Below are 27,267 nucleotides of genomic sequence, written 5' to 3' on the forward strand. Positions count from 1 at the left end.
GTGGAATCCTTCTTTGGGGGTGGGATCCCTTTTTTGGGGGGTCACTGGGGTGGGATCCCCTTTTTTGGGGGTCAGTGGGTGGATCCCTTTTTGGGGGAGTGGGATCCCCTTCTGTGGGGTTCAGTGGGGTGGGATCCCTTTTTTGGGGGTCACTGGGTGGATCCCTTTTTTGGGGGTTCATGGGTGGGATCCCCTTTTTTGGGGGGTCAATGGGGTGGGATCCTCTTTTGGGTCGAGGGTGGGATCCCCTTCTTAGGAGGTGTTTGGGGTGGATCCCTTTTTGGGGGTATGGGGTGGGATCCCCTTTTTGGGGGGTCATGGGGTGGGATCCCCTTTTTTGGGAGGGGGTGAGTGGGATCCCCTTTTTTGGGTTAGTGGGTCTCCTTTATGGGGTGGGATCCCCTTTTGGGGGGTCATGGGTGGAATCCCTTTTTTTGGGGTTCAGTGGTGCGGGATCCCCTTTTTGGGGGGTCATGGGGTGGGATCCCTTTTTTGGGGTCAGTGGGTTGGATCCCTTTGGGAGGGCATTTGTGGGGATGGGCCCTTTTTGGGGGGTGGGGTGGAATCCTCTTCTTTGGGGGAGTGGGATCCCCTTTTTTGGGGGGCATGGGTGGGATCCCTTTTTGGAGGGTTCTGTAGGGTGGATCCCCTTTTTTTGGGGTCAATGGGGTGGGATCTTCTATGGGGGTATGGGTGGGATCCCCTTTTTTGGGGGGGTCACTGGGGTGGGATCCCCTTTTTTGGGGTTCAATGGGTGGGATCCCCTTTTTTGGGAGGGTCACTTGGGGTGGGATCCCCTTTTTGGGGTCAGTGGGTGGATCCCCTTCTGGGGGCATGGGGTTCTGTGGGGTGGGATCCTCTTCTTTTGGGGTGGGACACTTTTGGGGTAGTGGGGATCCCTTTTTGGGGTTCTGTAGGGTGGGATCCCTTTTTGGGGGATCATGGGGTGGGATCCCTTTTGGGGGCATTGTGGGTGGGATCCCCTTTTTATCTGGGGAGGGTTCTTTTTTGGGGTGGGGGATCCCTTTTTGGGGGGCATTGGAATGGGGTGGATCCCTCTTACCCCTTTTGGGGGTTCAGTGGGGTGGGATCCCTTTTTTAGGGGTGTTCTGTAGGGTGGGATCCCTTTTTTGGGGGGATTCAGTAGGGTGGGATCTCCTTTGGGGGTCATGGGTGTGGATCCCCTTTTTGGGGGGTTCAGTGGGTGGGATTCCTCTTGTGGGGTGGACTGAGGGTCCTCCTCTGGGGGTTCAGTGGGTGGGATCCCTTTTTTAGGGTTCAGTAGGTGGGATCCCTTTTTGGGGGGATCAGTGGTGGGACCCTGGGTCACTGGGGGACAGGGGTCAGTGTATCCCTCGGGGAGTGTGACCCTGTGGGATCCATGTGGTGGGACAGCCAATTTTTGGGCAGGGTGCGGATCCCCTGGGGGGATCAGTGGGGTGGGACCCCCTCTCACTGCGGACAGAGCGCTCCGGTTCCCCTCAGGAGGGTGAGGCCGTGACCCACCTCGGGGAAGCCGAACTTGCGGCGGCCCGATCCCGGGCGGGGAGCGTGGCGTGATTGCCCTCGCGGAGAGGGCCCGGTGCAGGGGCGGCCCTGGGGCTAGCGCCGGCTGCGGCACGGCCGGGTGGGGCGGTGCCCTGGTCCACGGGCCGTGGGCCGGTGCGGCGTCGAGCCGTCCGGCCGTGGCCTCCCACGGCGCCCGCCCAAGGACAAGCGCGGGACACGTGCGCCGCCATTTCCGCTGACCTTCGCCCGGGACACGCCCCTTCCCACTGCATCACCCTATCAGACCGCAGCGCGTTTTGATTGATGGATCCACAACCCAATCGCGACTAGGCGCAGCGCGGGCGCCGCATCGCGGTGACCAATGAGAGCGCGAGTTCACGCAGCGCCTCTCCGCGGAGCAGCCAATGGGCGCGCGGTGCGGCGGTGACGCGCGGCTCAACGGCCCCGCCCCGCGGGGGCCGTGAGGGGCGGGCGGGACGCGGGGCTCAGTCGGCGCCGCCATGTTGGGGCTCGCGGGTCGTTCCGCTGCCGCCGCCGCCGCCGCGGCCCGGCCGCTGCTGCCCCGCGGGGCTGCCCCGGGCCGGGATCTCCTCCCGCTGCTCCTCAGCCGCGGGGCCGCCCCGGCTGCCGCCGTCGGGGCGCGTGAGTGCGGGGCGGGCCGGGGTCACCTTGGGGCCTACGCGGGTGGGGGACGCGGGGTTCCGGTGCTTAAGGCCCCGGTACCGGGGTGGGGTGTGCCGTGCTGAGCGGATGGGCTGCGGCAGAGGAGCTGCGGCTCCGGGGATGGGCGGGGGGGGGGCTGCAGGGACTGCGGGTGTACCGGGGGAGGAGTCCTGGCTGCGCTGAGGGGAGGGGGCTCAGGGGGCCCTGGCAGCGCTGAGGGGGCTTTGGTAGCGCTGAGGGGGCTCAGGGGGCTTTGGTAGCACTGAGGGGCTCTGGTATCACTGAGGGGGTTCAGGGGGTCCTGGCAGCGCTGAGGGGATCCGGGTGCTCCCACACCGGTCCCAGCCGCACCGAGGAGGGGCCTGGGTGGGTTAATGCTGCACCGAGCGGGCTGTGGGATCCATGGTCAGTTTAGGGGGTCCTGCGTGCACCCAGGGAGGTTCAGGGGTCTCGGGCACGCCCCAAGGCTTGCAGGGCAGCCCCATCTCCGCACCCGGAGCTGCCGTGCCCCGGCCGACCTTGACTCGTCCCTCTCTCCCCTCAGGACGGGACTATGCCGCCCAGGCAGCCCCCGCGGCCAAGGCCGGCTCCTCCACCGGCCGCATCGTGGCCGTCATCGGCGCCGTGGTGGATGTGCAGTTCGACGAGGGGCTGCCCCCCATCCTGAACGCCCTTGAGGTGCAGGGCAGGGAGACGCGGCTGGTGCTGGAGGTCGCTCAGCACCTGGGTGAGCAGCTGGGGATATGGGAGGGGGGGGGTTCCTCCTGTGATGATGTTGTCAATGACTTTCGTTCTCCTGAGCTTGCTGAAGCCAAGGATTTCAATCTGAGGAGGAAAATGGCTGCCCGAGGGCTGCACGGCTCAGTTTTCCTCAGGGCTATTCCTGCTGCTCCTCTTGGTTCTTTTCCCAGCACAATGTCCCCTTGGCAGGGCCTGGGGAAGCCACCAGCAGCTGTCCCCAGGGTCAGCCTGAGGACGCTGTGGTGACTGTGCTGTCCTTGGGCCTCGGCAGGGGAGAACACCGTGCGCACCATTGCCATGGACGGTACGGAAGGGCTGGTGAGAGGACAGAAAGTTCTGGACTCTGGTGCTCCCATCCGCATCCCCGTGGGCCCTGAGACCCTGGGCAGGATCATGAATGTCATTGGGGAGCCCATCGATGAGAGGGGCCCCATCACCACCAAACAGTGAGTGCTGAGGGGCTGGAGGGCACCCAGGGCTGAGCACGGAGGTGGCTCTGGCTGCTCTGGGTCACAGCAGGGACTGTCCCCTGCCAGCCCCCCGAGCTGGGGGGGCTCAGAGCAGCTGCCCACCCCCTTCTTCTCCTCTTCCTGCTGCAGGTTTGCTGCTATCCACGCCGAGGCCCCTGAGTTTGTGGAGATGAGCGTGGAACAGGAGATCCTGGTGACAGGGATCAAGGTCGTGGATCTGCTGGCTCCCTATGCCAAGGGTGGCAAGATTGGTACGTGACCCCCAGAGCAGGGGTTGGGTCTGGGGATGGTCCCTCTGGGATTTCCAGCAGTTCCTCTGGGGAATTTTTCCTTCACTGATGATTCACCCCATGACTTTCGTTCTCCTGAGCTTGCTGAAGCAACGCTTTTTATATCTGAGGAGGAAAGAGCTGAAGGGAGACCCTGTGGGCAGCCAGGCTGGCTCAGGGCTCAGCAGAACCTTTATTTCCCCTTCTCCCAGGATTGTTTGGAGGTGCTGGTGTGGGCAAGACTGTGCTGATCATGGAGCTGATCAACAACGTGGCCAAGGCCCACGGTGGTTACTCGGTGTTCGCCGGGGTGGGCGAGAGAACCCGCGAGGGCAACGACTTGTACCACGAGATGATCGAGTCTGGGGTCATCAACCTCAAAGATGCCACTTCCAAGGTGTGCAGAGACCCTGAGGGAGGGTCAGCAGGGGAGCTTCTGGTGCCAGGTGTGGCAGTGCCACCGTGCTGACCCCGTTGTCCCACCCGCAGGTCGCCCTGGTGTACGGGCAGATGAACGAGCCCCCGGGCGCCCGTGCCAGGGTGGCCCTGACAGGGCTGACGGTGGCCGAGTACTTCAGGGACCAGGAGGGTCAGGACGTGCTGCTCTTCATCGACAACATCTTCCGCTTCACCCAGGCTGGCTCCGAGGTCTGTGCTGGCCGTGGGACATTTCACCTGTCCCCCACCTGCCCAGCCCCCCGTGCTGTGTCCCTCACGCTCTGTCCCCTCACAGGTGTCAGCCCTGCTGGGCAGAATCCCCTCGGCTGTGGGCTACCAGCCCACGCTGGCCACTGACATGGGCACCATGCAGGAGAGAATCACCACCACACGCAAGGGCTCCATCACCTCCGTGCAGGTGAGGGCAGGACCTCCCTCGGCATCCCAGGGAGCTGTGCCACCTACACGAGACCAACTGTCCCCTCCCCTCTGTGTCCCCAGGCTATTTACGTGCCAGCCGACGACTTGACTGACCCTGCACCCGCCACCACCTTTGCCCACTTGGATGCCACCACGGTGTTGTCCCGTGCCATCGCCGAGCTGGGCATTTACCCCGCCGTGGACCCCCTGGATTCCACCTCCCGTATCATGGACCCCAACATCGTGGGGCCTGAGCATTATGACGTGGCTCGGGGTGTGCAGAAAATCCTTCAGGTGAGGGGGCAGCGCCTTCCTCAGGTGGGGTTTTTGGGTGGGGGGATCACCTCTGCCCGCTCACCCCCTGGGTGTCCCCCTGTCCCCAGGACTACAAGTCACTGCAGGACATCATCGCCATCCTGGGCATGGATGAGTTGTCCGAGGAGGACAAACTGACGGTGGCCCGAGCCCGGAAGATCCAGCGCTTCCTGTCCCAGCCCTTCCAGGTGGCCGAGGTCTTCACCGGCCACATGGGCAAGTTGGTGCCGCTCAAAGAGACCATCAAGGGCTTCAAGCAGATCCTGGCAGGTGAGGTGGCCCTCAGAGGGGTCTGGGGGAGCTTGGTTGAGCCTCCCACTCCCCTCCTGACACGTTTTATCGCCCCAGGTGAATATGACCACCTGCCGGAGCAGGCGTTCTACATGGTGGGGCCCATCGAGGAGGCGGTGGCCAAGGCAGAGAAGCTGGCAGAGGAACACGCCTGAGCCCCCCCTGAACACCCCCACAACATCCCCGGCTCCGCTGGGGCCGGACTCCCAGTATTTAACATTTCCAATAAAACATTGCTGAAAACGTTTGCAGGCTTTGTGTGCTGTGGCTCCTGCTCTTGGGGGGCTGCTGGGTGGGTCCCCCCCAGTCCTGGGAGCCCCGGATCTCCATGGGGGGGTTCTGCTCCGCTGCAGGGACCCCCGGCCCTGGGGGCTCCCCTTTGTCCTGTGGGGTCTCCAAGAGGGGAGGAGCCCCCTCCTCTCTCTGCTGCAGGCACAGCCCGGGGTGGTGACAGATGCTGGTGCCCAGCCCTGTGTCCGTCTGTCCGTCCCAGTCCCGTCGTTCCCCGCCCCCCCGCGCCGTTCCAGCTCCACCATTTCGCAGCACAAAGAGCCGCCCCGGCCGGGCCCGGCCCTGCCCCGGCAGCTGCCACTTTGTCCCCGGGGTCCCGTGGGGCCGCTCCGGCCCGACCTCGCTCGGTGCGGGGCTGGGGGACACCCCCCGAGGGTACCGGGACCACCCCCAACTCCCAACCTCCCCCCCGGCACTGCTCCGCCGGTGCCCCCCGGTGTCCCCCCGGTACTGGCCTCTGCTCAACCCCCCGGAGGAGCAGCGGGGTCCCGGGGTGTCCCCACGGGGGTGTCCCCCGGTGGTCCCGCGGTGCGGCCCCGGTTTGGGGGGTGTCCCCCGCCATCCCCCCCCACCCCACGGAGGGCGGCGGTCCCTTTAAATGGCGGCGCGGCCCCGGTGGCGGAGGGGGCGGCGGCGGTCGCTGACATCACGCGGGGCCGGGAGCACCTGCGCCCCGCCCGGCTCCGCCACCGGCACCGGCACCGCAGCGCACCGGGCCGGGCGGGCACCGGGGCTGCTGCGGGCCGCCCCCGCCGCCCCCCCAGGTACGCAGCGCGCAGGACGGGACCCGCGGACGGGGATACCGGGAGCTGCCGGGACCCCCTACGGGGCTGGGATGGCTGTAGAGGGACCCCCGCATCTGTACCGGGACCCCCTGAGACCGGCCCAGCTGTACCGGCACCCCCGGTTCTGTACCGGGACCTCCCCAAGCCCCCGGGAGCCTCGTCCCGGCGGGGAACCCCGCACCGGCTCCGCTGCCCCGCACCGGGAAGGGACACCCCCCCCCCCCTCCGCCTTCCATTGCGGCCGTACCGGGACAGCCCCCCCCGCACCGGGACCCCGTTCCGCCCCCGCCGCCCCCGGAGCCGGTGTCGCTCCCGGGCCCTGCGCAGCGCGGCCCGGCCGGTGCCGCGTGACGTCACCGGGGATCCCGGGGGCCGGGGGGAGCTGGGGGGCGCCGGTGTCCCCGCGGCCGAACCGGGCAGCACCGGTACCGTGAGGGGTCCCGGTCCCCGGTGCGCCGCCGTTCCCGGGGGTCGAGCTGGGGCTGCGGGGAGCGAGGGGGGGAACGAGCGGGAGAGCGCGCGGGGGGGGAAAGGGGGGGACGTTCCCGGGAGGTGCCGGTACGGGCTGGGGGAGCCCCGGGGGGAGCCGGGGGTCCCGGAACCAGGGGTAGGGGGCTGGGGGGGCGTCCCCGCGTGGGGATTCCCCCCGCCCTGACCCCGCCGGGGGCGGGGATCCCCCTCCCACGTGGGCGCGCGCCCGCCCCCGGTGACGCCACGGCGGCGCCGCTCCCGGTGACGCCACTGCGGCCGCCGTGACGTGCGGGGCGTGGGGGGAGGCGGAGGGGACGGGGAAGGGGGGGGTGGGGGGGGGAAGGAGGAGGACGGGACGGGACGGGGGCGGTCCCGGGACCGCCCGGCGGCGCGAGGCGCTTCCTGCCGCGGCCGCGGGTTCGGCTGTCCGCGGCCCGGCTCCCGGTTACCGGATCGGAGCGGAGGGGCCCGGCCCGGTGCGGCGGAGGGGCCGCGCCATGCCGAGCCGCCCCCCGCCCCGCGCCGCCTGAGCCGGGCCCGCGCCGCCGCCTGCCAGGTGCGGGGTCGCGGCGGAGGAAAGGGGGAGGCCCGGGCGGTAACGGGCCGTTAACGGCCCCGGGGGAAGGCAGCGAGGAGCTGGGAGGGTCGGTTGAGGCGGTTTGGGCCCGGCGGCGGCGGCGGCACCCCGCTCCCCTTTGCTGACCTCGGTGAGACGCCGTGCTCTCCCCCCGCTTCCCCCTGCGCATCCCGGTTCCATGGCCTGACCCCCCTCCTCCTCCTCCGTTACCGGCTCCCGGTGACTCCCCCGCTCCCCTCCCGGTGCAGCGGCCAAGGGCCCAGACCCGCGGGGAGCTCCAGCCCCGTTCCCAGTGCCCGGTGCGGTTCTCCCGCAGCCCCGTCCCGGAGCTCCCTCCGGTACCGCCCGGCCGTGTCCCCCCCGCCCCACCGGGACCGGGACCCCCGTGCAGCGGACACCGAGCACCCCATCCCCGGAGAACCGGCGAGGGGTATGGAGGTGTCCTTGCCGCAGGGACCGGGGGGGGACCGGTCCCGTGTCCCCCCGGTGTGTCCGTGCCCGCAGGAAGTGGCCGGGAAATGGCAGCCGGTTGTTGCGTCTCGTTGTTTTTGAAACGTCCTTTTTAATCAGGTCGCGTCACGCTCCCGGGGCCTCCCGGTGCTACCGAACCGGGGAGGCACCGGGGAACGGCACCGGCTCCACGGCACCGGCGGTTCCCCCTCAGCCTGGAGCTCTGTCCCCCCCTCCCCAGCTCAGCTCCCGGGGACAGCCCCGGCCCCGGTGTCCCTGTGGGGATCCCAGGGCCCGGTGGTGCCGCTGCCACCGGGTGTCCCCAGCGCTGCCACGTCGGCCGTGCCCGGTGTGGCGGAGTCAGCTCGGTGCCCACCTTGTCACCCACGGTGCTGCCATCCGAGGCTCTCCTGCCCCTCGCCCTCCTCACCTTGCCCGGCTCCGGTTTCTCACCGTGGCCCAGTTTCGGCTCCACGCTCAGGGCGGGGGGAGCGCGGCCACGGGAGCCCCGGTGAGGGTGGGAGGTGACAAATGGCCTTGGGTGGCTGTGGATGACCATGGATGACCAATGTCCTGGCACTGGCCGAGCTCCCAGCCATGCCAAGGCTGGCCCTGCCCTCTGCCAGGCCTGGCACCCTGGAGCAAGGCTGACATTCCCACTTTGCTTTCATTTTCCCTCAGTCCCTTCCTCATGTTCTCAAACCATCTCAGTCCACCTCCATGTGCCACCTGCAGCCTCCACCTGCCCCGGTGGCCCTGGCACAACCCTCGGTGGCCCTGGCACAACCCTCGGTGGCCCTGGCACAACCCTCGGTGGCCCTGGCACTGCTGTGACCTCCAGAGCCGGCAGCGCCTTCCTGGCCGGCCCATCACACACGGGGTGGGACCGGAAAGGCTTTTCCTTATCCAGCCCCAAAAGGCTTTTCCTTCTCCAGCCCCGGTGTCCCTACAGTGTCCCCACGGTGTCCCCAGGCCCGGGGGTTCCAGCTGGCTCAGGCCAGAGGCCGGTTCAGGGCTCGGGGGAGGCGGCTCCGGGCCCGTCCCGGTTTGTCCGGGATTCTGGCGGCGGCGGCGGCGGCACCGCCCATACGGGTTCCTCCGGTGCATGAATCACCCGGTGGCCCTGGCCAGGCTTTGGTGGCCCCTGCGGCCCTGCCAGGGCACCAGCTGAGGGTGTGATGAAATCGGGGTTTCGACACGGGCTGTGCCACCATTGCTGCTCAAGCGCCGAGCGCGGCGGCCTTGGCCCTTCCGGGGAGCTCGGCGACGCCTTGGCCGGTGGCAAGTGTGGCACAGCCGGGGGTGGCACCGCCCTGGGGTGTCCCTGTGGGTCCCCAACACCACTGGGGCCCCGTCCTCATCTGCTGGGCTTGCAGGGCCTCAGTGCCCTCAGTTCCCTCATGTCCTATCCTGGGATGGACCCACTGGGATCTGTCCCTGTGGCCTCGGGTTTGAGGGAACATTTGGGGTTCCTGGGGGATGAATTCACCAGGATCCCTACTGAACCCCAGGCCTCGGGCTTGAGGGAGCATTTGGGGTTCCTGAGGGATGAATTCACCAGGATCCCCCTTTGTGGCCTTAGGTTTGGGGTTCCTGGGAGATTGAAGTCACCAGGATCCCTACTGAACCCCAGGCCTCGGGTTTGAGGGAGCATTTGGGGTTCCTGGGGGATGAAGGTCACCAGGATCTCTCCTTGTAGCCTCAGGTTTGGGGGTAATGGGAGGGTAAAGTCACCAGAATCCCTCCTGGCCCACAGGCCTCAGGTTTGAGGGAGCGTTTGGGGTTCCTGAGGGGTTCCTGGGGGATGAATTTCACCAGGATCCCTCCTGGGCCACAGGCCTAGGGTTTTAGGGAACATTTGGGGTTTCTGGGGGATGAAGGTCACCAGGATCCCTCCTTGTGGCCTCAGGCCTCGGATTTGAGGGAGCGTTTGGGGTTCCTGGGGGATGAATTCACCAGGATCCCAGGTTTGAGGGAACCATGTGTGGGGTTCCTGGGGGATGAAGGTCACCAGAATCCCTCCTTGTGGCCTCGGGTTTGAGGGGCTGTTTGGAGGGTTCCTGTGGGATGAATTTCACGAGGATCCTGGAGCAGCCACGGGATGGTGGCACACAGTGGTCACACCTTGGTGATGGCTGTCCCTGGGGTGACAGGCTGTGCTCAGGCAGGTGGCATCTCAGTCCTGGGGGGCTTCAGTGTCACTTGTCACCCTCCCCAGGCTGGGGAGCACAAAGGGAGGGTCAGTGGTGGGAGGGTCACCACACTGGCCACCCCAGTGACTGACCCCATCTTGTCCCCCCGAGCAGAAATGGAAACAAACAACCACCTGAACTTCACTGGCCTTTCCTCTGCACCCGCTGCCTCAGGACCGAAACCCACGCCTGCCTCAGGGGACTCCCCCTTCGCCCACAGCTCCACGCTCGGCTTCCCCCAGCAAGGGAAAAGTGAGTGAGCCCATGGGGACAGGGGTGGGGTGGCTGTGGGGGCAGAGGGGACACGGGCATGGAGGGGACACAGGGATGGAGAGGCTGCAGGGACAGAGGGGACACAGAGGGGCTGCAGGGACAGAGGGATGGGAGGACTGCAGGGACACAGGGATGGGAGGGCTACAGGGACAGGGGACACAAGGATGGAGGGGCTGTGGGGGCAGAGGGGACACGGGAATAGAGGGGCTGCAGGGATGGAGTGGCCGTGGGGCTGGAGGTGACACAGGGATGGAGGGGCTGCAGGGACAGAGGGGTCACAGGGATGAGAGGGCTGCAGGGACAGAGGGATGGAGGGGCTGTGGGGACAAAGGGGACACAGGGATGAGAGGGCTGCAGGCACAGAGGGGACACAGGGATGGGGTGACCGTGGGGCCAAAGGGGACAGAGAGATAGAGGGGCTGAAGGGACAGAGGGATGGAAGGGCTGTGAGGCCAGAGAGGACACAGGGATGGAAGGGCTGCAGGGACAGAGGGGACAGAGGGATGGGATGGCTGCAGGGACAGAGAGATGGGGTGGCTGTGGGGGCAGAGGGGACACAGTAATAGAGGGACTGCAGGGATGGAAGGGCTGTGGGGCCAGAGGAGATGCAGGGATAGAGGGGCTGCAGGGATGGGGTGGCTGTGGGGCCACAGGGATGGGGGAGCTGCAGGGACAGAGGGCTGGAGGGGCCATGGCCAGCAGCAGCTCCAGTACGGGGGGCCAGGGCCGGGGTCTGTGCCTCCCTGCCGCCGCCTTGGCCTAGAAAAGCAGCCATGCCAGCCCCGGGGCCGTGCGTGGATTTGGCCGCTCAGCTGATCCGGCACAGCCCTGCCAAGCTCGGCTAATCCCCGGCGTCCTGCGGCGCTCGGTTTGGCAAACGGGGACCGTGAACCCCCCCCTTCCCTCCCTCCCTGCTTCTCTCCAGCCATGGGGAGGGGGCGCACACCAGCAGGGCTTTGGCAGCTGCCCTGCCTGGCCATTGATCCATCCTAAAACCCACTGGAGAGACCCTGCAGCACTCAGCCTGGTGCTGGCACAGCCAATTTGGCAAACAGGGATTGTGCAGCTCCCCCCCTTTTCTCCAGGCATGGGGAGGGGGGACACCAGCAGGGCTTTGGCAGCTGCCCTGCCTGGCCATTGATCCATCCTCAAACCCACTGGAGAGACCCCATGACGTTCAGCCTGGTGCTGTGGCAGAGCCAGTTTGGCAAATGGGGATTGTGCATCTCCCCCCTTCCCTCCCTCCCTGCTTCTCTCCATGCATAGGGAGGGTTAGGGGACACCAGCAGGGCTTTGGCAGCTGCCCTGCCTGGTCATTGATCCATCCTCACACTGGAGAGACCCCACAGTGCTCAGCCTGGTGCTGTGGCAGAGCCAGTTTGGCAAATGGGGATTGTGCATCTCCCCCCTTCCCTCCCTCGCTGCTTCTCTCCATGCATAGGGAGGGTTAGGGGACACCAGCAAGGTTTTGGCAGCTGCCCTGCCTGGCCATTGATCCATCCTCACACTGGAGAGACCCCACGGTGCTCAGCCTGCTGCTGGCACAGCCAATTTGGCAAACAGGGATTGTGCAGCTCCCCCCTTCCCTCCCTCGCTGCTTCTCTCCATGCATAGGGAGGGTTAGGGGACACCAGCAAGGTTTTGGCAGCTGCCCTGCCTGGCCATTGATCCATCCTCACACTGGAGAGACCCCACGGTGCTTGGCCCGGTGCCATGGCAGAGCCGGTTTGGCAAATGGGGACTGTGCAGCTCCCCCCGTTCTCTCCAGCCATGGAGAAGGGGGACACCAGCAGGGTTTTGGCAGCTGCCCTGCCTGGCCATTGATCCATCCTTAAACCCACTGAAGAGACCCCACAGTGCTCAGCCTGGTGCTGGCACAGCCAGTTTGGCAAATGGGGATTGTGCAGCTCCCCCCCATCCCTCCCTCCCTGCTTCTCTCCATGCATAGGGAGGGTTAGGGGACACCAGCAAGGTTTTGGCAGCTGCCCTGCCTGGCCATTGATCCATCCTGAAACCCACTGGAGAGACCCCACGGTGCTTGGCCCGGTGCCATGGCAGAGCCGGTTTGGCAAATGGGGACTGTGCAGCTCCCCCCGTTCTCTCCAGCCATGGAGAAGGGGGACACCAGCAGGGTTTTGGCAGCTGCCCTGCCTGGCCATTGATCCATCCTCAGCCCCACTGGAGAGACCCCTGAGCTCCCTGTGCTTCCTCCCTCAGGTCTGAACGGGGGCATGAATGTCAATGGCTTCTCTACTGTATCCCACCCCGGTACTTCAGGGACCTTCTCCCCCGGCTCCGCTGCCGCCGGGGCCCAGCCCCTCCGCCCCTACGACTGCCTGTGGGACTACTCCCCCTACACACCCGCCGGTGCTGCCGCTGGTGGCCTCAAGGACGGGGGAGGCCCTCCCAACCTCGGACAGTTCCCCCTCAACGGCGTGGCCGGGGGGTCCCGGCCGGCCTCGCCCCCGGGGCACGGCACCAACCTGCGGGCAAGCGGGCAGGAGCTGTGGGGCAACGGCACCACAACGGGGCCCATGGGGCTGAGCTTTGACTCGCAGGAGCTCTACGAGTCCTTCCATGAGCAGAGCTTTGAGTTGATGCAGAATGGGCCTGAGGGGTTCTACACCACGGGTCAGTCCTCGTCTGTGCTGAACTCGGACACGCAGCCCTTCCCAAACGAGCCAGAGCCCAGCCACGGAGACGCTGAGGGTGCAGCCAAAGAGATGCCCAGCACCACCAACACCAGCAGCACCATCACGGAGAACGGGGGTGGGCTGGTGGGCAGCCAGGAGCTGGAGGAGGCGCAGCCAGGTAGGAGCCCTGAGGGCTGGCAGAGCTCTAGGATGCAGTCCTGGGTGGGTGGTGGATCCTGGTGGGGTTGGGCATGGTGTTCTTGGGGAATCCCAGCTGCTCTGACACCCCTGCCCAGTGTCCTGGATGGGATTTGGCTGGTCACAGCTTGGAGGAGGCGTTGGCATCTCATAAAACCAGGCTGGGTGTCACCACGCCATGCCAGGTAGGAGCCCTGAGGGGCTGGCAGAGCTCTAGGATGCAGTCCTGGGTGGGTGGTGAATCCTGGTGGAGATGGGCATCGTGTTCTTGGGGAATCCCAGCTGCTCTGACACCCCTGCCCAGTGGCCTGGATGGGATTTGGTCGGTCACAGCTTGGAGGAGGTGTTAGGAATCTCATAAAACCAGGCTGGGTGTCACCACGCCATGCCATGGAGGGCTGGGTGTCCCACCACAGTGACCACCAGCAAGTGGGGATCGCCCCCAGCTCTGTCCCCATCACATCTCAGGGTCTGTTTTTGGTCGATTGCTCCCTTCAGACCTGAAGATCTGCAGCTACAACGGGGCCACAGCCGCTGGCACGGGCTCACTGGGGCCGGAGGGGGCCAGCGGGTGCCTGGGGGAGGCATCACCCATGGCCCCACGGCTGGAGGACACCCACATCCTCAGCGAGGACCCCCTGGAGCCCTTCGAGTCCCTGGCCAGAGGTAGGGGGATGTCAAGGGGGGCACAACCATGCCCTGGGTCCCCACTTGGGGATGCGGTGGTGGGGATGCTGCAGTGGCCGTGGGGATGGGGATGGGGTGGTGGAGATGTGGTGGCCGTGGGGATGGGGTGGAGACCGTGAAGATGCTGTGGTGGCCATGGGGAAGGGGCAGTGGAGATGCTGTGGTGGTGGGGATGTGTTGGTGGCCCTGGCGATGCAGTGGTGGCCGTGAGGATGCTGTAGCCATGGGGATGCTGTGGTGGCCGTGGGGATGTGTTGGTGGGGATGCTGTGGCTGTGGGGATGTGGCAGTGGCCATGGGGATGGGTTGATGGCCGTGGGGATGCTGTGCTGGCCGTGGGGATGAGGTGGTGGCCATGAAGATGGGGTGGTGGCCGTGGGGATGTGTTGGTGGCCGTGGGGATGTGACGGTGGCGATGCTGTGGCCGTGGGGATGAGGTGGTGATGCTGCGGTGGCCGTGGGGATGCTGCAGTGGTGGCCGTGGGGATGAGGTGGTGGCCGTGGGGATGCTGTGCTGGCTGTGGGGATGCTGTGCTGGCTGTGGGGATGTGGCAGTGGCCATGAAGATGGGGTGGTGGCCGTGGGGATGCTGCAGTGGTGGCCGTGGGGATGCTGCAGTGGTGGCCGTGGGGATTCTGCGGTGGCCACGGGGATGTGGCAGTGGAGATGCAGTGGCCGTGGGGATGGGGTGGTAGAGATGCAGTGGCCATGGGGATGCTGTGGCCGTGGGGAAGCTGCAGTGGCCGTGGGGATGTGTTGGTGGCCGTGGGGATGCGGTGCTGGAGATGTGGTGGCCGTGGGGATGTGTTGGTGACCGTGGGGATGCTGTGGCCGTGGGGATGCTGCAGTGGCTGTGGGGATGGGGTGATGGAGATGTGGTGGCCGTGGGGATGTGTTGGTGACCGTGGGGATGCTGTGGCCGTGGGGATGCTGCTGTGGCCGTGGGGATGTGTTGGTGGCCGTGGGGATGCGGCGCTGGAGATGTGGTGGCCGTGGGGATGTGTTGGTGGCCGTGGGGATGGGGTGCTGGAGATGTGGTGGCCGTGGGGATGTGTTGGTGGCCGTGGGGATGTGTTGGTGGCCGTGGGGAAGCTGCAGTGGCCGTGGGGATGCGGTGCTGGGGATGTGGTGGCCGTGGGGATGTGTTGGTGGCCGTGGGGATGCGGTGCTGGAGATGTGGTGGCCGTGGGGATGTGTTGGTGACCGTGGGGATGCTGTGGCCGTGGGGATGCTGCGCTGGCCCCGGCGCTCTCCCGAGGCAGGGGCGGGCCCGCGTCCCCGGCTCGCTGCCGGCTTTTCCTTCCCGTCCTTCCCAGCTCCGTGACGAGGCGGTTACTCAGCGCCTGAACTTCCGCGCTGCTGAGCATCGCCACGGCCATTTTGGGCTCCTCCGCTTCCCAGAGGAGGAGGAGGAGGAGGCGGAGCTGGGGAGGGGGGGGAGGAGGGTACCCAAACCCCTTTTAACCCCTCTGCTGCCGGAGCCTTTCCATCCGCTCCACACACACCCCATTCCCCCTTGAGCGGAGATGTTGCTCCGTGCGCCCCCAACCCTGGTGCTCGCCCCCCTCCCCAGACCCCGGCACGGGCGATTTGTACGCGATGGACGACTCGCAGCTGGTGAGCGACAAATCCCCCTTGGAGGAGCCCCCCGACCTGGCCGCCAGCCCCCCACTGCACGCCGGCCCCTTCAGCCTGCTGCCCGCCAGCCCCTCGCCCGCCCCGCTGCTCCAGGGCCCCGGCTCGCCGCCAGCCCTGCCCGGTACGTGCTGCCCCCCACCCCGGGATCACCCCACGAGGGATCGCCAGGGGTCACCCCACCGGCCCCATTCCCCGCGAGGGATGCCTCGTGAGCCCCACGGGGATGGGGGTCTCGTTCCCTACCAGGGATGCCTCGTGAGCCCCACGGGGGTCACCCCAACAGTCTCGTTCCCCACGAGGGATGCCCCGTTAGCCCCACGGGGGTCACCCCACCGGCCCCGTTTGCCACCGTGAGCCCCACAGGGGTCACCCCACCGATCTCGATCCCTATGAGGGATGCACTGTGAGCCCCACGGGGGTCACCCCAACAGTCTCGTTCCCCACGACGGGATGCACTGTGAGCCCCACGTGGATGGGGGTCTCGTTCTCCATGGCGGCGGCTGCATCATGAGCCCCACAGGGGTCACCCCACCGGCCCCGTTCCCAACCGTGAGCCCCACGGGGGTCACCCCACCGGCCCGGTTCCCCACGAGGGATGCACCGTGAGCCCCATGGAGATGGGGGTTTCGTTCCCCACCGTGAGCCCCACGGAGATGGGGGTCTCGTTCCCCACCAGGGATGCACCGTGAGGGTCTCGGCGGCACCGGCGAGGCCCCCGGGCAGCGCAGGGAGGGAGGGGACCCGCGGCCCCGGTGACGTGTCCGGTGACGTTCCTGACCTTGGCTCCTCAGGCGACAACGGCGAGCTGAAGAGCGGCGACCACGCGGGGCTGCGGGACTCGGGGTCCCTGGAGCTCGACCCTCCGCTGGAGCCGGACTCGCCGGCCCCGTCTGCTGAGGAGGAGGAGGAGGAGGAGGAGGAAGAAGAGGAGGAGGAGGAGGAGGCTGCCGACAGCTGCCCGGAGACTTCGGCCGCGCCAGGAGAGGGGGAGAGCGAGGAGCCGGCCCTGCTGAGCGCCTCGGGGGCAGGTGTGGCCGCCCCCCAGCCCCGGGCTGAGCCCCTCGGTGCCCCCCGGCCGCCGGCCCATCGTCCCCTGTGTCCCCTCCCCGCAGGTGATGTCCCTCGGCGGCGCATCGCCACGCAGGAGGAGGTGCGCTTCCCGCTGCAGCACGGGTACGTGGGGTGGCCCCCGAGCCTGTTCCCTTTCCCCTGTCCCGTTCCTGTCCCCCTCTGGCCGTTCTGCCCCCGACCCTTTTCCCTCTCCATCCTCTTCTTCCTGTCCCCCTCCCGCCGTCCTGCCCCACTGCTCTGTCCCCGACGCTGTCCTCTCCTCATCCTGCCTCCAAAAACTACCAAAACTACATCCCCTTGCCACCATCCTGCTCCTGAAACCATCCCCATCCTGTCCCCCTCGTGTCCCCATCCTGTCCCTGTCCCCACCCCTTTCCCATCCTCCCCCTCTCTCCATCCCTTTCCCATCCTGTCCCCATCCCCGACCCCTCCCACTGCTCTGTCCCCGGCACTGTCCCCTCCCATCCTGCCTCAAAAACTACCAAAACTACATCCCCTTGCCACCATCCTGCTCCTGAAACCATCCCCATCCTGTCCCCATCCTGTCCCCATCCTGTCCCCATTCTGCCCCTAAAACTACTGTCCCCTTGCCACCATCCTGCTCCTAAAACTATCCCTGTCCTTTCCCCATCCTTTCCCCATTTCTGCCCCTAAAACTACCGTCCCTTTCCCACCATCCTGCTCCTGAAACCATCCCCATCCTGTCCCCTTTGTGTCCCTATCCTGCCCCTAAAACTACCATCCCCTTCCCATCCTGCTCCTGAAATTATCCCCATCGTGTCCCCATCCTGTCCCCCTCGTGTCCCCATCCCCTCCCCATCCTGTCCCTATCCTGCCCCTAAAACTACCGTCCCTTTCCCACCATCCTGCTCCTGAAACCATCCCCATCCTGTCCCCATCCTGTCCCCATTCTGCCCCTAAAACTACTGTCCCTTTCCCACCATCCTGCTCCTGGAATTTTCCCCATCCAGTCCCCATTCTGCCCCTAAAACTACGGCCCCTTGCCACCATCCTGCTCCTGAAACCATCCCTGTCCTGTCCCCATCCTGTCCCCTTTGTGTCCCTATCCTGCCCCTAAAACTACCATCCCCTTCCCACCATCCTGCTCCTGAAATTTTCCCCATCCTGTCCCCATTCTGCCCCTAAAACTACCGTCCCCTTCCCACCATCCTGCTCCTGAAACCATCCCTGTCCTGTCCCCATCCTGTCCCCATTCTGCCCCTAAAACTACCGTCCCTTTCCCACCATCCTGCTCCTGAAACCATCCCCATCCTGTCCCCATCCTGTCCCCTTTGTGTCCCTGTCCTGCCCCTAAAACTACCATCCCCTTCCCATCCTGCTCCTGAAATTTTCCCCATCGTGTCCCCATCCTGTCCCCCTCGTGTCCCCATCCCCTCCCCATCCCGCCCCTGTCCCCACCCCTTTCCCATCCTCCCCCTCTCTCCATCCCTTTCCCATCCTGTCCCCATCCCCGACCCCTCCCACTGCTCTGTCCCCGGCACTGTCCCCTCCCATCCTGCCTCAAAAACTACCAAAACTACATCCCCTTCTCACCATCCTGCTCCTGAAACCATCCCCATCCTGTCCCCTTTGTGTCCCTGTCCTGCCCCTAAAACTACGGCCCCTTGCCACCATCCTGCTCCTGAAATTATCCCCATCCTGTCCCCTTTGTGTCCCTAAAACTACCGTCCCCTTGCCACCATCCTGCTCCTGGAATTTTCCCCATCCTGTCCCCATTCTGCCCCTAAAACTACGGCCCCTTGCCACCATCCTGCTCCTGAAACCATCCCCATCCTGTCCCCATCCTGTCCCCATTCTGCCCCTAAAACTACTGTCCCCTTGCCACCATCCTGCTCCTGAAACTATCCCTGTCCTTTCCCCATCCTTTCCCCATTTCTGCCCCTAAAACTACTGTCCCTTTCCCACCATCCTGCTCCTAAAACCATCCCTGTCCTGTCCCCTTTGTGTCCCTGTCCTGCCCCTAAAACTACCATCCCCTTGCCATCCTGCTCCTGAAATTATCCCCATCGTGTCCCCATCCTGTCCCCCTCGTGTCCCCATCCCCCCCCATCCCGCCCCTGTCCCCACCCCTTTCCCATCCTCCCCTCTCTCCATCCCTTTCCCATCCTGTCCCCATCCCCGACCCCTCCACTGCTCTGTCCCCGGCACTGTCCCCTCCCCATCCTGCCTCAAAAACTACCAAAACTACATCCCCTTCCCACCATCCTGCTCCTGAAACCATCCCCATCCTGTCCCCTTTGTGTCCCTGTCCTGCCCCTAAAACTACCGTCCCTTTCCCACCATCCTGCTCCTGGAATTTTCCCCATCCAGTCCCCATTCTGCCCCTAAAACTACATCCCCTTGCCACCATCCTGCTCCTGACACCATCCCCATCCTGTCGCCCTCGTGTCCCCATCCTGTCGCCCTCGTGTCCCCATCCCCTCCCCATCCTGCTCCTGTCCCCACCCCTTTCCCATCCTCCCCCTCTCTCCATCCCTTTCCCATCCTGTCCCCATCCCCGACCCCTCCCACTGCTCTGTCCCCTCGGTCCTGTCCCCTCGCCACGGTGCCCCACGGCCCCGGGTGACGCTGCCGTGCCCAGGTGGAGGCGGGAGGTGCGGATCAAGAAGGGGAACCATCGCTGGCAGGGTGAGACCTGGTACTACGGCCCCTGCGGGAAGAGGATGAAGCAATTCCCGGAGGTCATCAAGGTACCGCCCCTGGGGACACCGAATGTTTGAGAATGTTTGGGGTATTTGGGATATTTTGGGGGATTTGGGATATTTAGAATATTTGGGGTATTTGGGATATTTTGGGGCATTTGGGGGATTTGGGATATTTGGAATATTTGGGGTATTTTGGGCATTTGGGGTATTTGGAGACATTTGGGACTTTTGGGGGATTTGGGATATTTAAAATATTTGGGGTCTTTGGGATATTTTGGGTGTTTGGGATATTTTGGGTGTTTGGAATATTTTGGGGAATTTGGGACATTTAGAATGTTTGGGGTATTTGGGATATTTTGGGGCATTTGGGGGATTTGGGATATTTAGAATATTTGGGGTATTTTGGACATTTGGGGTATTTGGAGACATTTGGGACTTTTGGGGGATTTGGGACATTTAAAATATTTGGGGTCTTTGGGATATTTTGGGTGTTTGGAATATTTTGGGGAATTTGGGACATTTAGAATGTTTGGGGTATTTGGGATATTTTGGGGCATTTGGGGGATTTGGGATATTTGGGGTATTTGGAGACATTTGGGGTATTTTGAATATTTTGGGACTGTTGGGGGATTTGGGGCATTTAAAATATTTGGGGTATTTAGGCTATTTTGGGGTATCTGGGATATTTAGAATATTTGGGGTATTTGGGCTGTTTTGGGGCATTTGGGGATTTGGGCTCTTTAGGGACTTTTGGAGGATTTTGGGACATTTAAAATATTTGGGGTGTTTGGGATATTTTGGGACTTTTGGGACATATTTTAAATGTCCCAAAAGTCCCAAAATATCCCAAACACCCCAAATATTTTAAATTTGGGATATTTGAGGTATTTAGGATATTTTGGGATATCTGGGATATTTGGAGTACTTGGGGCATTTGAGATATTTTGGGGCATTTGGGGTATTTGAGAAATTTAGAATATTTGGGGACATTTGGGAATATTTGAGGTATTTGGAATATTTCGGGTATAGTTGGGGCATTTGGGGTATTTGAGAAATTTAGAATATTTGGGGACATTTGGGAATATTTGAGGTATTTGGAATATTTCGGGTTATTTGGGATAGTTGGGGCATTTGGGGTATTTGAGAAATTTAGAATATTTGAGAATATTTGGGGGACATTTGGGAATATTTGAGGTATTTGGAATATTTCGGGTTATTTGGGATAGTTGGGGCATTTGGGATATTTGGGGTCATTGAGGTGTTTGGGACATTCAGAATATTTGGGGTATTTGGGCTATTTTGGGGTATTTTGAATATTTGGGGAGAGTTATGGGGAGGGGGCCAGTTCTGACCCACCAGAACCCCCCCAAAGCTCAGAACTGCAGCTGATGGTGAGCTCAGAACCACTGACCTTCCTCCCAACCTTCCTCCTCCTCGCTGTCCCCAGTACCTGAGCAGGAACATGGTGCAGGACGTGCGGCGCGAGCACTTCAGCTTCAGCCCCCGCATGCCCGTGGGAGATTTCTACGAGGAGAGGGACACGCCAGAGGTGGGTCTGGGGGCTTGTCCTGGTTTAGGACAAATTAGGGGGGAAATCTCCAAAAGGGAGCCCCCCCCCCCCAAAACAAAACAAACCTCCAACCACCCCCTACCCCAACACTGGGTTCAGGAAGGAATTTCTCAGAGGAGCAAAGTGGAAAACAAAACTTATTTATTTACAAGTAACAAAAGAACACTCCCCAACACAAGAAAAGAAAAGAGACCAGACTGTGTTGTGAGGGGCACCGAGCTTCTCTCACAAGCTCCGGGTGTCCTGGAGCTCTCAGGTCAGGTCCAGAGCCGGTCCAGTATCTTCAGGGGAGGGTAAGAAAGAGAGAACAAAAGAAAAGGAAAAAAAAACCAGTGCAAAAAGCAGAAAGCAAGCAGCAAAAGCCAAAAGCAAAAGTGCCTGCTCACACCCTCCCTCCTCTCTTCCCCATCCCGCCGCAGCAAGACGGCCGGGGGAAGGGGAGGGGAAAGGCACAGCTGCCAGACACAACACACAATATTGGGATAGAGGCTGTCACCCCACGACAGGGCTGCTGTGCCCCCCAGCTCCTCGCTGTGCCCATGGGTGACCCCAGCGTGTGCCCCCCACACACACACAGGGCGTGCAGTGGGTGAAGCTGAGCCCCGAGGAGATCCCCGGGCGCATCCAGGCCATCACGGGCAAGCGCGGCCGGCCCCGCAACGCCGAGAAGGTGAAAGGCAAGGAGCCCCCGGCCGCCAAACGGGGCAGGGGCCGCCCACCCAAGGTCAGGATGGTGGATTTGCTCAGCAAGACGGATGCACGGCTGCTGAAGAGGCTGGAAGCACAAGGTACCCCCCTTTCCCATCCCCCGTGTGAGGCTCCTCCTCACAGCTTGGTGGGATCGTGGTTCACGTCCGCTCTGTGCTCCCTTCCAGAGGTGCTCAGCGAGGAGGACAAGCTGAAAATGAGCAAGATCAAGAAGAAAATGAGGCGGAAGGTGCGGGTGTGGGGATTTGGGGGGGATTTTCCCTGGTGCAGGGGGTTCCTGAGCGGGTCTTGTCCCCCCCTCAGGCCAAGAACAAGCAGAAGCAGGAGGCCAAAGCCCCCAGGACCAAGGAGGCCAAGAAGAAATCCAAGGTGAGTCCGTGGGCAGAGGGAGGAGATGAAAAATGAAAAATGGATTTTCTCCCTTACCTTTTTCTATCCGGGCTCTGACTCAGGTCAAGGAGAAGAAGGGGAAGGCAGAGAAGGGCAAGGACAAGGCCAGGCCCAAGGAGAAGAAGGCCAAGGGGGCTCGCAAGGCGGACAAGGGGCTGCTGGCCCAGCGGCGCCTGGAGGAGCGGCGGCGGCAGCAGCTCATCCTGGAGGAGATGAAGAAACCCACAGAGGACATGTGCCTGGGGGACCACCAGGTGTGGGCCGTGCTGGGGGGCTCAGAAATGTCACCCCGAGGAGCCACCGGGTGCTGGTTCTGACCCCTCCTTTCTTCTCCCTGATCCGCAGCCCCTGCCAGCCTTCTCCCGCATCCCGGGGCTGGTCCTGCCCAGCCGTGCCTTCTCCGACTGCCTGACGGTGGTGGAGTTCCTGCAGAGCTACGGGAAGGTGCTGGGGCTGGAGCCGGCCCGGGACGTGCCCACGCTGGGGGCGCTGCAGGAGGGGCTGCTGGGGGTGGCCCCTGGCGTGGGGCAGCTGCAGGACCTGCTGGTGAGGCTGCTGCAGGCGGCGCTGTGCGACCCCGGGCTGCCCCCCTACTGCCAGGTGAGACCCCCTGAGACCCCCTTCCCTTCCCTTCCCTTCCCTTCCCTTCCCTTCCCTTCTCTTCCCTTCCCTTCCCTTCCCTTCCCTTCCCTTCCCTTCCCTCCTTCCCTTCCCTTCCCCTTCCCTTCCCTTCCCTTCCCTTCCCTTCCCTTCCCTTCCCTTTCCCTTCCCTTCCCTTCCCTTCCCTTCCCTTCCCTTCCCTTCCCTTCCCCCTTCCCTTCCCTTCCCTTCCCTTCCCTTCCCTTCCCTTCCCTTCCCTTCCCTTCCCTTCCCTTCCCTTTCCCTTCCCTTCCCTTCCCTTCCCTTCCCTTCCCTTCCCTTCCCTTCCCTTCCCTTCCTTCCCTTCCTTCCCTTCCCTTCCCTTCCCTTCCCTTCCCTTCCCTTCCCTTCCCTTCCCTTCCCTTCCTTCCCTTCCCTTCCCTTCCTCCCTTCCCTTCCCTTCCCTTCCCTTCCCTTCCTCTTTTTGCCCTTTTCCTTATTTCCCCCCCTTCCCTTATTTTTCCCTTTCCTTTCTCCCTCTTCTTTTCCCTTTTCTTTTTCGCCTTTCCATTTTCCCCATCTCTTTGCTTCCCTCCTCTTTCTTCCCCCCGCTTTCCTCTTCTTCCCCCTTCTTTCCTTTCCCTTCCCCTTCCTTTTTTCAATTTTTTTCCCACCTTCACCTTTCTTTTCCCCTTCTCTTCTTCCTTCTTCTCCTTTTCTTTACCCTTTGTCTTTCTTTCCTTCCCCTTTTTCCCACCACTTTTTATTTATTCTGCTTTCACTTTCCTTTTCTCTCTCTTTCTCCTTTCCCCCTTTCCCGCTGGGCTACAAACAGGACAAAGATCCTAATTTGGATTAAATAGATTCTTTGTCTGATAGAAGGCTCTCATTCTTACCCCATCTCACCAGCATCTTTGGGTGTCCCCTCCATCCTGGCTGGCAGGAACCCCTCCTGATAAACCCTGTGGGGCAGAGGGACTCCCCAACTTCTTTCCTTTTCTTTCCCCATTTTCCTTTGTTCTTTCTTTTCCTTCCCTTTTTTCCCCACCACTTTTTATTTTTACTTCTGCTTTCACTTTCCTTTTCTCTCTCTTTCTTCCGTTTCCCCCTCCCCTCTCTGGGGCTGTCAGTGCCTGAAAAACAGAGAATCCTGAATTTGGGGTTTGCTGCTCTCCCTCTTCTTCTTACATGTGGCCATCCCCCTCCTCACCCCCAGCATCTTTTTAATTTGGGATTAAAATTTAGAATTCTTTGTCCTGAGTAAGAAAAGGGCTCTCCCTTTTCTTACCCCATCCTCACCCTCAGCATCTTTTGGGGTGTCCCCCCATCCATCCCTGTGCCTGGGCAGGAACCCCCTCCTGATAAACCCCTGTGGGGGCAATGAGGGCACTCCCCAAACCTTTCTTTCCCCCATTTTCCCTTTGTTCTTTCTTTTTCTTCCATTTTTCCCCACCACTTTTTATTTTTACTTCTGCTTTCACTTTCCTTTTTTCTCTCTTTCTTCCGTTCCCCCCTCCCCTCTCTGGGCTGTCAGTGCCTGAAAAACTCAGAACAGAGAATCCTGAATTTGGGATTTGCTGCTCTCCCTCTTCTTGCATCTGGCCATCCCCCTCCTCACCCCCAGCATCTTTTGGGGTGTCCCCTCATCCATCCCTGTGCCAGGAGCACGTCTGGGCAGGAACCCCCTCCTGATAAACCCCTGTGGGGGCAAGGAGGAGACTCCCCAAACCTTTCTTTCCCCTTTTTCTTCTTTCCCCCATTTTCCCTTTGTTCTTTCTTTTCCTTCCATTTTTCCCCACCACTTTTTATTTTTACTTCTGCTTTCACTTTTCTTTCTCTTCCTTTTCCCCCTCCCCTCTCTGGGGCTGTCAGTGCCTGAAAATCTCAGAACAGAGAATCCTGAATTTGGGATTTGCTGCTCTCCCTCTTCTTCTTACATCTGGCCATCCCCCTCCTCACCCCCAGCATCTTTTTAATTTGGGATTAAAATTTAGGATTCTTTGTCCTGAGTAAGAAAAGGGCTCTCCCTTTTCTTACCCCATCCTCACCCCCAGCATCTTTTGGGGTGTCCCCCCATCCATCCCTGTGCCTGGGCAGGAACCCCCTCCTGATAAACCCCTGTGGGGGCAAGGAGGAGACTCCCCAAACCTTTCTTTCCCCCATTTTCCCTTTGTTCTTTCTTCCATTTTTCCCCACCACTTTTTATTTTTACTTCTGCTTTCACTTTTCTTTCTCTTCCTTTTCCCCCTCCCCTCTCTGGGGCTGTCAGTGCCTGAAAAACTCAGAACAGAGAATCCTGAATTTGGGATTTGCTGCTCTCCCTCTTCTTCTTACATCTGGCCATCCCCCTCCTCACCCCCAGCATCTTTTGGGGTGTCCCCCCATCCATCCCTGTGCCTGGGCAGGAACCCCCTCCTGATAAACCCCTGTGGGGGCTATGAGGAGACTCCCCAAACCTTTCTTCCCTTTTCTTCTTTCCCCATTTTCCCTTTGTTCTTTCTTTTTCTTCCCTTTTTTCCCCACCACTTTTTATTTTTACTTCTGCTTTCACTTTCCTTTCCTTTTCTCTCTCTCTCTTCCTTTTCCCCCTCCCCTCTCTGGGGCTGAAAAACTCAGAACAGAGAATCCTGAATTTGGGATTTGCTGCTCTCCCTCTTCTTTTACATCTGGCCATCCCCCTCCTCACCCCCAGCATCTTTTGGGGTGTCCCCCCATCCATCCCTGTGCCTGGGCAGGAACCCCCTCCTGATAAACCCCTGTGGGGGCAATGAGGGCACTCCCCAAACCTTTCTTTCCCCCATTTTCCCTTTGTTCTTTATTTTTCTTCCATTTTTCCCCACCACTTTTTACTTCTGCTTTCACTTTCCTTTCCTTTTCTCTCTCTTTCTTCCTTTTCCCCCTCCCCTCTCTGGGGCTGAAAAACTCAGTCAGTGCCTGAAAAACTCAGAACAGAGAATCCTGAATTTGGGATTTGCTGCTCTCTCTCTTCTTACATGTGGCCATCCCCCTCCTCACCCCCAGCATCTTTTGGGGTGTCCCCCCATCCATCCCTGTGCCTGGGCAGGAACCCCCTCCTGATAAACCCCCTTGGCGACAATGAGGGCACTCCCCAAACCTCTCCCTTTGCAGTCCCTGAAGATCCTGGGGGAGAAGGTGTCGGAGATCAGCCTGAACAGGGACACGGTGTCGGAGGTGCTGCGCTGCTTCCTGACGGCGCACGGCGCGGGCGCGGCTCTGTGCGAGGGGCTGCGCACCAAACCCTTCCAGGCGCTGCCCCCCGAGCTCAAGGCCTCCATCCTCGTCTTCCTCGTCAACGAGCTCAACAGCAGCGCCCTCATCATCAGGTGGGGCTGGTTTGGGAGGGGCAGGAGAATCCTTGAATTGGAAGTGTTGGAGTGGATCCTGTTTTGCTGGAGCCGTCTCCATCTCTCGTTGTGCAGTGAGATCGACAAGACCTTGGAGAGCATGGCCAACTACAGGAAGAACAAGTGGATCATTGAGGGGCGACTGCGCAGGTTGGTGGGGAGGGGGCTTTGCTTTCAGCCTCATCGTCATCCCCTCTGAGGGGCCAGGTGCCTCAGGGTGGGCAGGGGGATGTCACTGTGTCACTGGGACACAAAACAACGCGAGCGCACACACCGCTGCTCTCAAGGTGAAGAAAAAGCAATTTTATTTTCCAATTCCAACATTTATAGATTTCCAAAAGTGACAGTGGATTGGAGGGTGAAAGTGCCACCTCTCCAATGACACTTGACAAACCAACAGTCCATCAAATTTCTCCTTTTCTATAAAAATGCAAAACAATGAGTTATTTACAGAAAGTGTGTGAGAATCCGGTGGTGGGATTGAGGGGCTGCAGGGTTCAGGAGCTGAAAAATTGGGGTTTGTAGGATTGGGGGGCTGTGGGGTTGAGGGGCTGAAAAATTGGGGTTTGTAGGATTAGGGGGCTGTGGGATTGAGGAGCTGAAAAATTGAAATTTGTAGGATTAGGGGGTTGTGGGGTTGAGGGGCTGCAGGATTGGGGGTCTGAAAAATTGGGGTTTGTAGGATTAGGGGGCTGTGGGATTGAGGAGCTGAAAAATTGGGGTTTGTAGGATTGGGGGGCTGTGGGATTGAGGGGCTGAAAAATTGGGGTTTATAGGACTAAGGGACTATGGGGTTGAGGGGCTGAAAATTGGGGTTTGTAAGATTAGGGGGCTGTGGGGTTGAGGGGCTGAAAAATTGGAGTTTGTAGGATGAGGGGGCTGTGGGATTGAGGGGCTGCAGGGTTGGAGGTCTGAAAAATTGAGGTTTAATATGGATTAGGGGGTGGCTGTGGGATTGTGAGGGCTGAAAAAATTGGGTTTTAGGATTGAGGGGCTGTGGGGTTGAGGGGCTGCAGGGTTGGGGGGCTGAAAAATTGAGGTTTGTAGGATTAGGGGGCTGAGAACCAGGTATGATAATCTTTGTGGGTCTCCCTCCAAAGCAGAATATTTTATAATTTTCTATGTGACAAAGTTTGCTACAAGAACATAAACATCAGAAATCTTAGAAAATCTTTAAAAAAATCAGAGAGGGACGGGTAGCCAACACCTCCACGTGTGTCCTGGCAGGCTGAAGGTGGCCCTGGCCAAGAAGACAGGCCGGCCTGAGTCGGAGATCACGGGGCTGGAGGACGGGCGGCGCCGGCGCAGCTCCCGCCTGACCGAGGACGTGGGGCTGGAGATGGAGGAAGAGGAGGAGACCCGAGGGAGGAGATCCCGCAGGGAGGAGGAGGTGGGGTGCTCCAGGCTCTGTTGTGGGGGGCAAAAGTGACGGTGCCACCTCAGGGGTGTCTTCCCTGTGACTGATCCATCCCCAGGATTGAGCTGCCCAACGTTGGGTGCCAATATATTGGAATTAAATACCAGTATATTGAAATTAAATACCAATATATTGGAATTAAATACCAATATAGCTGGATGGAACATGCCTGGGCTTACCCAGCCCTTGCT

General features: G+C 61.6%; 2 protein-coding genes and 2 non-coding genes across 7 annotated transcripts in view; all 4 read left to right on the forward strand.

Moving 5' to 3' along the window:
• The first annotated feature begins 1,974 nt into the window (after positions 1-1,974).
• ATP5F1B (ATP synthase F1 subunit beta) lies at positions 1,975-5,363 on the forward strand. Its single transcript, XM_064734930.1, has 10 exons — positions 1,975-2,151; positions 2,717-2,899; positions 3,185-3,359; positions 3,513-3,634; positions 3,865-4,049; positions 4,142-4,300; positions 4,386-4,508; positions 4,592-4,804; positions 4,894-5,095; positions 5,174-5,363. Exons 1-10 carry the CDS (start codon positions 2,010-2,012, stop codon positions 5,269-5,271), a joined length of 1,602 nt encoding a protein of 533 aa, XP_064591000.1. The 5' UTR covers positions 1,975-2,009; the 3' UTR covers positions 5,272-5,363.
• LOC135459259 (small nucleolar RNA SNORD59) lies at positions 2,933-3,006 on the forward strand. Its single transcript, XR_010442994.1, has one exon. It is a non-coding gene; the product is annotated as a small nucleolar RNA SNORD59 (small nucleolar RNA).
• On the forward strand, positions 3,713-3,787 carry LOC135459258 (small nucleolar RNA SNORD59). Its single transcript, XR_010442993.1, has one exon. It is a non-coding gene; the product is annotated as a small nucleolar RNA SNORD59 (small nucleolar RNA).
• Positions 5,364-6,104: 741 nt separating the features above from the next.
• The window catches only part of BAZ2A (bromodomain adjacent to zinc finger domain 2A), a 38,198-nt gene continuing 17,035 nt past the window's right edge, over positions 6,105-27,267 (forward strand). Inside the window, exons 1-17 of one of the 4 annotated variants that reach the window (XM_064734845.1) lie at positions 6,105-6,171; positions 9,997-10,134; positions 12,373-12,966; positions 13,485-13,652; positions 15,246-15,431; positions 16,102-16,338; positions 16,423-16,483; positions 18,984-19,092; positions 20,495-20,596; positions 21,195-21,405; positions 21,493-21,554; positions 21,629-21,694; positions 21,778-21,969; positions 22,061-22,315; positions 25,424-25,638; positions 25,735-25,809; positions 26,887-27,049. In XM_064734845.1, coding sequence (XP_064590915.1) covers positions 9,999-10,134; positions 12,373-12,966; positions 13,485-13,652; positions 15,246-15,431; positions 16,102-16,338; positions 16,423-16,483; positions 18,984-19,092; positions 20,495-20,596; positions 21,195-21,405; positions 21,493-21,554; positions 21,629-21,694; positions 21,778-21,969; positions 22,061-22,315; positions 25,424-25,638; positions 25,735-25,809; positions 26,887-27,049 — 2,832 coding nt within the window. In that variant the 5' untranslated portion in view covers positions 6,105-6,171; positions 9,997-9,998. Of the gene's footprint in view, positions 6,172-7,073; positions 7,220-7,297; positions 7,371-9,774; positions 10,135-12,372; positions 12,967-13,484; positions 13,653-15,245; positions 15,432-16,101; positions 16,339-16,422; positions 16,484-18,983; positions 19,093-20,494; positions 20,597-21,194; positions 21,406-21,492; positions 21,555-21,628; positions 21,695-21,777; positions 21,970-22,060; positions 22,316-25,423; positions 25,639-25,734; positions 25,810-26,886; positions 27,050-27,267 lie in introns of those variants that run through there. The other 3 variants (XM_064734844.1, XM_064734846.1, XM_064734843.1) reach the window with 3 other exon arrangements.

This window comes from Zonotrichia leucophrys, chromosome 29, assembly GCF_028769735.1.
Source record: "Zonotrichia leucophrys gambelii isolate GWCS_2022_RI chromosome 29, RI_Zleu_2.0, whole genome shotgun sequence".
Taxonomy (NCBI): domain Eukaryota; kingdom Metazoa; phylum Chordata; class Aves; order Passeriformes; family Passerellidae; genus Zonotrichia; species Zonotrichia leucophrys.

Coding starts and splice junctions, on each gene's coding strand:
- ATP5F1B (XM_064734930.1), top strand. CDS start 2,010: ATGTTGGGGCTCGCGGGTCGTTCCGCTGCCGCCGCCGCCGCCGCGGCC. Junction 2,900..3,184: donor GGAGGTCGCTCAGCACCTGG/GTGAGCAGCTGG, acceptor GGGCCTCGGCAG/GGGAGAACACCGTGCGCACC. Junction 3,360..3,512: donor GGCCCCATCACCACCAAACA/GTGAGTGCTGAG, acceptor TTCCTGCTGCAG/GTTTGCTGCTATCCACGCCG.